Source organism: Dendrobates tinctorius, unplaced genomic scaffold (assembly GCF_039654945.1).
Source record: "Dendrobates tinctorius isolate UK_male_01 unplaced genomic scaffold, ASM3965494v1 ptg000157l, whole genome shotgun sequence".
Classification (NCBI taxonomy): Eukaryota; Metazoa; Chordata; class Amphibia; order Anura; family Dendrobatidae; genus Dendrobates; species Dendrobates tinctorius.
Window position 1 is genome coordinate 17,540,622 of NW_027361824.1, and position 12,268 is coordinate 17,552,889.

At 43.2% G+C, this 12,268-nt stretch overlaps 1 protein-coding gene across 4 annotated transcripts in view; it reads right to left on the reverse strand.

The window, feature by feature from the left end:
* The window catches only part of PAK1 (p21 (RAC1) activated kinase 1), an 87,608-nt gene that overhangs the window by 15,903 nt on the left and 59,437 nt on the right, over positions 1–12,268 (reverse strand). For all 4 annotated transcript variants that reach the window (XM_073548633.1, XM_073548631.1, XM_073548630.1 and 1 more), the window contains exons 6-11: positions 9,698–9,814; positions 7,450–7,621; positions 6,523–6,586; positions 2,533–2,581; positions 2,140–2,252; positions 810–927 (exon numbers count right to left, since the gene is read on the reverse strand). In XM_073548633.1, the coding sequence (XP_073404734.1) occupies positions 810–927; positions 2,140–2,252; positions 2,533–2,581; positions 6,523–6,586; positions 7,450–7,621; positions 9,698–9,814 (633 nt within the window). The remainder of the gene's footprint in view (positions 1–809; positions 928–2,139; positions 2,253–2,532; positions 2,582–6,522; positions 6,587–7,449; positions 7,622–9,697; positions 9,815–12,268) is intronic.

The following is a 12,268-nucleotide window of genomic DNA, read 5'->3' on the forward strand; positions in this document are numbered from 1 at the left end:
ATTATACGATGTGGAGGACTAAAGGGCACATTATGCTAAGCGGAGGACTGTGGTGCACATTATAATATATGGAGGACTATGAGGTGTATTATACTAAACAAGCAAAATGCTGCATATTCATCGAGTGATTGGATTGTTTTTGCTGGAACAAAGATCATTGTTCTCGGCAGCACATCGCCGGTGTAAACTGTAGATGTGCTGCTGATAACATGATACTGTACGGGGACAGATTGATCTACTAGTCATTGTTCTGTCCCCATCACTCTTCCTCGGCCAGTGTAAAGAGGCCGGGAAACAACAACTTCAATATTGGCGCATGTAAACACAACCGAAATGTTTCTGTGTGATGGAGCAATATGTCAGCATTTTGGCCCCCACTTTGCTTAAAACCGGACCTGCTCAGCAGTACCAAGATGGCAGCTATTGGGACCTTCATTAGACCCCAGGGCTGCCATGATGATCCACCCACCGACACTCCCCGATCAGCAGCAGCGGTCACTGCTGCATTTACAGACGCAGCAGTATAACACAGGCGGCATTTTCTCGGCTCCTGAACCTCCTTCCATACTTGCAGTTATCTAAGTTTGCGCTAAGGAGTTAAAGAAAAGGACATTTTCTGATGACCCACTACCATTTCTTTACGGCACGTATATTTAACAAGGTAAAGTATGTGCCCCCCTAATTGCTCAGATCATAAACCAATTGGCGAGATATAGTTATGCTAAGATCTCGTATCATCATGGAGAACAGAGAGGTTAGATACATTAACTAGATACATAAATAAATATTGATTATAAAGAATGGGTCACCTCTCTGCACACCGCTGCTATCTGTCCTTCCGCCATGCAGGTTTCGGTGACGACGTCCGTGAGTGACCCTCCCGCCAGGTACTCCATCACCACCCACAGCTCCTCCCCGACCAGGTAACTGCAATCACAGCAACAGTGGTGAGTGCGGCCGTTCACACTGCGCAGATATCAACAATGTAGATTATTGTAATAATCAGCCGATCACGGAGGGTCCGCCCTTTCTTGCTTCAATTTTTGGTTTTTACCCCTTTCAGAAAATCTTGGCTCCCCCTTTTCTTATTGTTCCTGGGTCCAGCACCCAGTCTTTCACATCGGTCCCGGTTTCTAGTAATGTCTACAGCATGGAGGCCAATCAGTGAGCTCAGCAGCTCTAAGAGGGGCGCTCCGTCTACGCTGACAGAGTCGCTGACTGTCGACAGAGAGGCGGCCCATACCAGACACCGTGAGCAGCGAAGGACACTCCACAGTGGACCCAGGGACAGGAAGAAAAGAGCAGTTTGGGATTTTTGTACACCAAACTATACCCAGAGACCAAGACTGTATGGAAGGGGACAACCCATTTAAGTTTCCTCTAAATGAAACCCATCACTTCACATCTTTCATTTAATTATTTCAATAAAACCAAATGATAAATGATTTTCATTTTTCATAAACGATCACTGTACAGAAGGAGGAGGAAGTGAGCTGTGACATCACCTATTGTGAATGGTGGATCCTGTGATATCTCCTGTGTATACAGGTGTTATCAGTCATTGTACCGGAGGTGGTGAGTTGTGACATCACCTATTGTGAATGTTGGATCCCGTGTTATCTACTGTATATAGGGGTGTTATCAGTCATTGTTCAGGAGGAGGAGAAGGTGAGCTGTGACATCACCTATTGTGAATGGTGGATCTTGTGATATCTACTGTATATAGAGGTGTTATCAGACATTGTACAGGGGGAGGAGGAGGTGAGCTGTGACATCACCTATTGTGAATGGTGGATCCCGTGTTATCTACTGTATATAGGGGTGTTATCAGTCATTGTTCAGGAGGAGGAGAAGTTGAGCTGTGACATCACCTATTGTGAATGGTGGATCCTGTGCTATCTACTGTATATAGAGGTGTTATCAGTCACTGTATAGGAGGAGGACTATTCTGATGAGACTGCAGAGAAACAATCTCTACATTACAAGACTCGTCAGTCTGCTGTGATGCTCAGTTGGCAGAGTAAAAACTGGAATATCATATATAATAAATGCCATCGATACTTTCCTCTCTCTTTTATTACATTAAATACAAGTCACCCCCAAATCTGACACTTCCTCCTTCCCCCAATATAACCGCACCTGTCAAGATAGTTGACAATGTTTGGATTCTTGTTTTCCCTCATTACCAGGATCTCGTTAATAATTAACTCTTTCTTTGGCTGTTGTTGTAAATTCATCTGCTTAATTGCCACCTGTACGAGGAAAACAAAAAAAATCATTTTAAGGACTTCAATAAGTAAATAGGGGCACGGATCAGGACCTTGTGGATAAGAGGAGGCCTTGGTGTGGGGTTATTTCCAGCCCCATCAGGGTTCTGAACCTCAAAACAAATAGTGGGACCTCACAAGTGACTAGACTGACAAATCAGCAGTGGGAGATGGGGGTGGTACAGGTTTGGGGGTTTAGAGGGGACACATAAAAGCCACATTCCACCCCCAATTACACCCCATAGGAGCGAGATGGATTCTTTACCTCTTGTCCCGTTGCCACATCCAATGCAATGTAAACCGTTCCTGATGCCCTGCACGGAGCAAGAGACTAAAGGTCAAATACCAAGTGTTTAAAGGACATGTCTACCAGGAATCAAAAAGTTCTGATAACTTTAAATCATAGAGAAGACGACCTCGACTCGTCCTTATTCCTTCTTTTCAGTCAATTCTTTGTCATAGAAGTTCGTTCTAGTATTTCCAACAGGACACACTGCCGTCAGTAGATCTCAGTAGTGCAGCCTCAGGCATTGATCACATTTCAGCTTAGAAGCGGTCAGTCTCCTTTAGCTACCTGCCCGCCCAGGACGAAAAAGCAGAGTTTGCCGCACTGGGACAAACATCAGGTGTGCAGCGCTAATGGACCTGTGCAATCACCTGCTGCCCCTCTTATGTCTCTGATCTCTGCTTGTTTAACCCTTTGAATTAAGTAGAGAGGGGAATCCATTTCCCCTTTGATCAAAAATCACTGTAAAGTGAATGTGGCCCAACAGCTTGGAGTCGATTGAAGGACGTCTACACAGGTAACTATGGAATACTAGTATGTAGTTATCAGCCTGTACATTGTAGATAAAAACGAAAACATGTCCCATTGGAAAAGAAAAAGCGGCAGCAGAAAAGAAGCTGAAAAAGCAGCAGAAAACCCCCCCAGAAAACGCAGATAAAAAAAAAAGTAGAAAAAGAAGCCGAAAAGCAGCAGCAGAAAAATAGCTGAAACAGCAGCAGAAAACAGAAAAAGCAGAAAAAAATCAGCAGAAAAAGCGGAAAAAAAAAATCAGAAAAACGCAGAAAAAAAAAAATCAGCAGAAAAAAAACAAACAAACAGAAAAAGAAGCAGCAGCAAAATAAACAGCAGCAGAAAAAGTACAAAAAGAAGCAGCAGAAAACAGCAGGAAAAGAAGCAGCAGTAAAATAAATGCATTACAAATAATAACAGTCAACACAAAATTGTTTTTTTCTTAATGCACAATGCAATGAATGGGGCCCTTTATTTTTTGGTATTTCTCTCCTCTTTTTAAAGCCTATATTTGTATTACATGTCTTCTGCTGCTTCCTTTTCCTCTGCATTATTTAATTTATGAATTAAAAAAAATATATAAAAATAATAAATGTGTTTTTATTTATATTTCTTTTTTTTAGAATTCCTTTTTATTTATCTTTTTACTTTGTAAGCCATCCTAGGCATGACTTGGGATTTCTAAAATGACTTTGGGTATTTCACCCGGAGCAACCGTCCTCCCGTCACTCAGCGCACCTCCCGCCTTATGACGTTATGCACGTTTGCTATTTGGCAACATTTTTTTTTCTGTACAAAAAAGGCACAAAAAAAAAAAAAGCTTAAGAACAAAAACAAAGAGCGTTTTCATTTGTCCTCAAAAGACTAAACTGCCCCGGTCTCCCTTTATCACACAGGAACCGATCATCCAGCTTTCCCGTAGTCCTGCACGGCACCTTATTGCACAGGGAGGATGTACTGGGGGCAGATTTGGTGGCCCACGCATTTCTCGAGTTGGATTCTTGTAGATTTCCCGTTTTCACATCCCATGACCCAGTTGTGTCAGAGGGCACAGATAGTGCTGCGTGCTGCCATGCGGACGGTTTCGCCTCTCCTGCCAGCTTTCACCGGGCCGACAGGAACACAAAGAGAACATTCATATGGATAATCTCACGCAGGGCATTCCCCGACTGTGAGCAAATGCAGAATGCCCACTGGCCCGCGGCCAGCGCATACACAGGCGTCATTAGCCGTGCTGGCAGCGGGCCGCTCACCGGCTCCCTGCGTGCAGGAATGTTATACTATTGCCACCATCTGCCAGGACAACTGCTAAATGCACCACGCTGCATAGTCAGACATCACACACCGGTACCACGAGTGACGAGATACGGCGGCGGTCCACCAATATATCCTTCAAGGGTCAAATACCTCCTCAAAACTCACATTCTGCCCCCTCCCCCATCCCACCAGGAATAGTCAATGCCCTCAATATTCATAATGACTAAATATCTGGGAAAGCTGGGTGGAAGCCAAAGTGGGCATAATTTCTGCTCCCACTCATCTTTCCCAGAGTAGTGAAAGGCAAGTGAGATGTCATTCAGGGGAAAAAAAAAGCCAAATGGCTGCCCTGTCACCGCAGTTCCTATCCAGCTTTTCCAAAGCCCTGAAAGGCAAAACGGCTTTGATATGCAGAGTTAATGCATGTAAGGGTAAAGGCTGCACAAATAGGCAGTATCGAGTGGTCTGAGAAAGTTCAGTGCAACTAAAGTAGTTCCCATTTCAACTTTCCTAGAGGCCCGAATGGCAAACCCTGCTCGTGAGACAGCAATTGTGTAATAGGAGGGCAAAGCCTGCACAAGTAGGGGGTAGTGGGGGCTTAGAAAGAGGCCCCATTTTAGTCATTCTCCAGCTTTCCCAGAGTCCTGCAAGGCAAGCCTACCTTGTTACATAGCAATATTGTAATCAGAGGAACAAGGATGGTCATTCAGGGGTCTGAGAAAGCCAAATGACCATTAAAAATAGTCATCATTGTGGAATCTACACAACTGTCCTAGAGGCCAGAAAGGCAAAAGTAATTGGTTATGCAGCAAAATGTAATTAAAAAAAAGGTAAAGGCTTTCTGAGAAAGCTGTGAGACAACCAAATAGTCACTAATTCAGCAGATACTCAGCTTTTTTGGAGTCCTTACCTGTAAACATACCTAGTTATAAAGCAATATTAGCAGTACTGCAGGGGTTGTAATCAGGGAGGGAGGGTGACAAAATTGAAAGACCAATTGGTTGTGGTTACTGCTCATACCCAGCTTTCCAAGAGTCCTGAAGGGCAAACCACTCTCATTATGGAGTGGCTTGAGTGGATAAATCTGCCACTCTGGGGTTTGAGAAAATTGTGTGATAACTAAACAGTCCCCATGTTAGCAAGCTTTCCAGAGGTCCTGAAGGGCTAACCTACCTAGTTTTAAAATAGAGAATGCAATCAGGGGTAGGGCAAGGGCAGGGGGGGGGGTTCTGAAAAAGTTGAATCACATAAGTTGCAATTACAGCTTCTACCCAGCTTTAATAGAGTTCTGAAAGGCAAACCTAGCTCATTATGCCACAAAAATTAAATTTATGGGGGAAGTACGCAAAAGCAAGCAAATTTGCCACTCCGGGGGTCTGAAAAAGCCATGTGATAACTAATCATTCCTTAAGTTAATTACCCAGCTTTTCTGGAGTCCTGAATGTTAAACCTACCTAGTTATAAAGCAATATTGTAATCAGGCTTCAGGGGTTGTAAACGGGGGGGAATGACGGTGACAAAGTTGAATGACAAAGTAGTTGTGATTGCCGTGTCTAACCAGCTTTCCTAAAGTCCTGAAATGCAAACCTATCTCATTATGCAGTGAAATTTAAAATTGAAGCGTAAAGTGTACATAAGCAGGTACATTTGCCACTCGGGGATCTGAGAAAGTTGTGTGATAATTAACATAGGCAAAACATTTAGTTATTACTCAGCTTTACTGGAACCCTGAAAGGCAAAATTGACCCCCCATCATATAGAAATATTGTAGTCAGAGCTGTCATTCACAGGACTGAGAAAGCTCCATGACGCTCAAAATAGTCTCTATCCCGGATCATACCCAGCTTTCCTAGAGCCCTGAAAGGCAAAACTGGTGGGTAAGAGCTGCACGAGGCAGCAGCGATGGATGGATACCACATTGTGGGAACGTCACTACGCTAGGCGGCTGTTTATGCCACTCTCCCCAATATTAGTATCAGGAGGCTTCTGTAAAGCCGGGGGCCCCCTGGTAATTATAGGTGCCGTTGGGAATGAGGGGTCGCCTATGTCCCCCGACATACGATCTTCCTGCGTAATCCGTCAGGTTGATTAAACGGGACGCCTTCAGCCGCCACAGTAGAGCTGCACAAAGCTTCACCAGGGTCCCGATACCTGGAGGAGGGCACCTGGAGGACACGGGTACCCCTCTCCTGATGTACTCACCCCTGCCCAATCTTCTCGAACCTGGTGTACTTTTTCTTGGGGTCCCCGACGCTGACGATGCCTCCTGTAGAAACAGCAGAAGATACTGACGTACCTCCGAGTATTAACCCCTTCTTCTATCACTCCTATCTCATTGATTAGCCTCAGTCATCCGACCCCCCGCTCCCCCCCCCCCACATTACGGATCACTTATTATGACATACTTCCCACTTAAAATGCCATATATGTGCCGATCGGTCACAATAATCTGTGTTCTAGAGGATTAAAGGGATCCCGCATTAATTACAAGAACTAATAGCATCCGAGGCCCCTGAAAAACCCCTTTAACCCTTAATAATCAACCTCAGCCTCCAGACAGAACACAATGGGATATTTCTTACTGATATTCATTCTCTTCCTCCCATATCGCTGCCCCCTTCCACAGAATCGGTAAAGTTACTTCCTAAAATACTCTGTGCTGCTGCTGGCGGACCGTCCCTCCCCCCCACTTGTTAGCACACCCCTCCTCAGATCACGCCGTCGCCCCATTACATGTTCCCTCTCTAACAATTCACATGAAAAGGCATCTTCTGAAATCCTCTGTGCTGCTGTAGGACCATGCTCCCTCTCGCCTCCAGTTCGCCTCCTGACATCATAACATCGCCCCTTTAACAAGTCTGCCCTCTTAACAATACACATGAAACGGTATCTCCTGAAATCCTCTGTGCTGCCTGGCAGAATCCGCTTCTTCGAAAACCCAATTGTGACCTTACATGAAAGGACAATTCCTCAAATCCTCTGTGCTGCTGAATTATATTAAAACCATTATTAATCGGATCTTATAGGTGACAGAATATCAGACGTTGTGGATTACTGGGGGATTAAAAACATTTCCCTGTAATTCTGTTCTGGGGAGGTAACAGCCTGTAATAACCACCACACACATACTTAATTTCTCCAGGATTTCTTCATCGGACATCTTGGGCTTTTTCTTGCTTTTGTCTGTTGCTTTTGCGGAGGAGGCATCTGCCGGCGGCTCGCTGTTTTCCTGGGGTCCGGAGGGTGGTGGAGGCGCCTCGACTGGGGGTGGTACAGGCAGAATGACAGAGCGAGTGTGTACCTGAAGTACAAGAGCAGGGTCAGACTTTATATCACAGGCGAGAGCTCAATGTCTAGAGGCAGCAGGTAAAGCCTTACATTTATATCGTCATCTGATCACTATAAACAGACTATTCGTATGATGAGCATTTTCAGGAAAGCCACCAGCACTATCAGACAAACCCTGTGCATCTTAGGCTCGACCTCCGTAGCATAAACTACTGAAAAAGGGAATGAAGCCAGGGGTGATAGCTATCCAACAGAATCATTGTGGACCCTCCTACGTAATTTACAGCACACGAACATGTGTGCATTCAAGTTACTGCAGGGTAATGTGAATGGAGAATCTTTACATGCAACAGGAGAAGGGATCAGAGGTTCTTTAATGATTCATCCTGTCCAACTACTTCAGCTAGAGAAACCCAAAACCCATCATCAGCCCTACATGAAACTCATTTCCCAGTATTATCCTAATTACAGCAAGGTTCACAGTCTGCAAGTTACATAGCGGAGACGTAAAGTGCTTAATTGTTACTGCTCCCCATCTACAAGAATACAACTGATATACTGTAATACTGTACACGAATATAACTACTATAATACTGCTCCTATGTACAAGAATATAAGTACTATAATACTGCCCCCTATATACAAGAATATAACTACTATAATACTGCCCCTATGTACAAGAATATAACTACTATAATACTGCCACCTATATACAAGAATATAACTACTATAATACTGCCCCCTATGTACAAGAATATAACTACTATAATACTGCCCCCTATGTACAAGAATATAACTACTATAATACTGCTCCTATGTACAAGAATATAAGTACTATAATACTGCCCCCTATATACAAGAATATAACTACTATAATACTGCCCCTATGTACAAGAATATAACTACTATAATACTGCCACCTATATACAAGAATATAACTACTATAATACTGCCCCTATGTACAAGAATATAACTACTATAATACTGCCCCCTATGTACAAGAATATAACTACTATAATACTGCCCCCTATGTACAAGAATATAACTACTATAATACTGCCTCTATGTACAAGAATATAACTACTATAATACTGCTCCTATGTACAAGAATATAACTACTATAATACTGCTCCTATGTACAAGAATATAACTACTATAATACTGCTCCTATGTACAAGAATATAACTACTATAATACTGCCCCCTATGTACAAGAATATAACTACTATAATACTGCCCCTATGTACAAGAATATAACTACTATAATACTGCTCCTATGTACATGAATATAACTACTATAATACTGCACCTATGTACAAGAATATAACTACTATAATACTGCCTCCTATGTACAAGAATATAACTACTATAATACTGCCCCTATGTACAAGAATATAACTACTATAATACTGCCTCCTATGTACAAGAATATAACTACTATAATACTGCCCCCTATGTACAAGAATATAACTACTATAATACTGCCTCCTATGTACAAGAATATAACTACTATAATACTGCCTCCTATGTACAAGAATATAACTACTATAATACTGCCTCCTATGTACAAGAATATAACTACTATAATACTGCCCCTATGTACAAGAATATAACTACTATAATACTGCCTCCTATGTACAAGAATATAACTACTATAATACTGCTCCCTATGTACAAGAATATAACTACTATAATACTGCTCCTATGTACAAGAATATAACTACTATAATACTGCCTCCTATGTACAAGAATATAACTACTATAATACTGCCTCCTATGTACAAGAATATAACTACTATAATACTGCTCCTATGTACAAGAATATAACTACTATAATACTGCCTCCTATGTACAAGAATATAACTACTATAATACTGCCCCTATGTACAAGAATATAACTACTATAATACTGCCTCCTATGTACAAGAATATAACTACTATAATACTGCTCCTATGTACAAGAATATAACTACTATAATACTGCCTCCTATGTACAAGAATATAACTACTATAATACTGCTCCCTATGCACAAGAATATAACTACAACAATAGTTATATAGAATAGAATATATGTTATTGTTACACCCACCGACATTGTATATACAGGACGTGGTGCGACAGCTGGAGGGGCAGTGGACTCTTCTTCCTCATCGTCATCTTCACAAACTGGAGGTACATCAGGGACTTCAGAGACGGCTCTTGAATTCTGCAGATACATTTACACTGATATTATTACACCTACAGTGGGTACAGAAAGTATTCAGACCCCTTTAAATTTTTCACTCTGTTTCATCGCAGCCATTTAGTAAATTCAAAAAAGTTCATTTTTTTTCTCATTAATGTACACTCTGCACCCCATCCTGACTGGAAACCCCCCCAGAAATGTAGAAATATTTGCAAATTTATTGATAAAGGAAAACTGAAATCTCAGTCATGGTCATAAGTATTCAGACCCTTTGCTCAGTGTTGAGGAGAAGCACCTTTTGAGCTAGTACAGCCATGAGTCTTCTTGGGAAGGATGCAACAAGTTTTTCACCCCTGGATTTGGGGATCCTCTGCCATTCTTCCTTGCAGATCCTCTCCAGTTCCGTCAGGTTGGATGGTGAACGTTGGTGGACAGCCATTTTCAGGTCTCTCCAGAGATGCTCAATTGGGTTTAGGTCAGGGCTATGGCTGGGCCAGTCAGGAATGGTCACAGAGTTGTTCTGAAGCCGCTACTTTGTTATTTTAGCTGTGTCCTTAGGGTCATTGTCTTGTTGGAAGGTGAACCTTTGGCCATGTCTGAGGTCCAGAGCACTCTGGAAGAGGTTTTCATCCAGGATATCTCTATACTTGGCCGCATTCATGTTTCCTTCAATTACAACCAGTCGTCCTGTCCCTGCAGCTGAAAAACACCCCCATAGCATGATGCTGCCACCAGCATGTTTCACTGTTGGGATTGTATTGGGCAGGTGATGAGCAGTGCCTGGTTTTCTCCACACATACCGCTTAGAATTATCACCAAAAAGCTCTATCTTCCCTTCATCAGACCAGAGAATCTTATTTCTCATAGTCTGGGAGTCCTTCATGTGTTTTTTAGCAAACTCTATGCGGGTTTTCATATGTCTTGCACTGAGGAGAGGATTCCTTCGGGCCACTCTGCCATAAAGGCCCGACTGGTGGAGGGCTGCAGTGATAGTTGACTTTGTGGAACTTTCTCCCATCTCCCTACTGCATCTGTGGATCTCGGCCACAGTGATCTTGGGGTTCTTCTTTACCTCTCTCACCAAGGCTCTTCTCCCACGATTGCTCAGTTTGGTTGGACGGCCAGGTCTAGGAAGACTTCTGGTGGTCCCAAACTTCTTCCATTTAAGGATTATGGAGGCCACTGAGCTCTTAGGAACCTTGAGTACTGCAGAAATTCTTTTGTAACCTTGACCAGATCTGTGCCTGGCCACAATTCTGTCTCTGAGCTCCTTGGCCAGTTCCTTTGACCTCATGATTCTCATTTGTTCTGACATGCACTGTGAGCTGTGAGGTCTTATATAGACAGGTGTGCGCCTTCACAAATCAAGTCCTATCAGTTTAATTACACACAGCTGGACTCCAGTAAAGGAGTGGAACCACCATGTCAAGGAGGATCACAAGGAAATGGACAGCATGTGACTGAAATAGGAGCGTGTGAGCAAAGGATGTGAATACTTATGACCATGTGATATTTCAGTGAAGATGGGGTGCAGAGTGTACATGAATGAGAAAAAAATGAACTGTTTTGAATTTAACAAATGGCTGCAATGAAACAAAGAGTGAAAAATTTAAAGGGGCCTGAATACTTTCCGTACTCACTGTAGATGTAAGTATTAGAACTGATCTGCTTTTAAAACTCAAGTTGGAGAAATTACCTCTTTGGATATTAATTTGACCAGTGAACTAGCATTTTTGGTCATGGATATCAGATTATGGTTCACAATCACATTACAGATTGGGTCACTCATATCCTGAATGAGAAGAATCAACTTTGCAGGGTTCCCAGTAGGCATCACATCGCAGTGTTATCGCTCCCAACATTACTATACCAGTGCAGAGTTCCCTAACACAGTCACTACACTATCGGAACAGCACATCAGCCTCCAGGAGCTCTTCTGACCTTTGTGGCCGAGTTGCTGCGGCTCCTTCTACTTCTCAATAATATGACCGATAGGTGATGGGGGAAAATCCAGGAGGAAGAAATGTCATGGACGGACTTGTTACATCAGCTCCGGTGGCTTCTATTTCAGGACCACTCTGGTATCCGTGAGCTCTGCACCACCAGCCTGTCACGTGGTATTTAAGGCAGACAGCATGGCGGGGAACCGGAGATTATACACCGAGGCCAATGGAGAGAGATGTTATACACTAAGGGTAATGGGGCCAGAGGTTATACACTAGGGGCAATGGGGCCGGAGGTTATACACTGGGGGCAATGGGGCCAGAGGTTATACACTAAGGGTAATGGGGCCGGTGGTTATAAACTAGGGGCAATGGGGCCAGAGGTTATACACTAAGAGTAATGGGGCCAGAGGTTATACACTGGGGGCAATGGGGCCAGAGGTTATACACTGGGGGCAATGGGGCCAGAGGTTATACACTGGGGGCAATGGAGACAGAGGTTATACACTAGGGACAATGGGGCCAGAGGTTA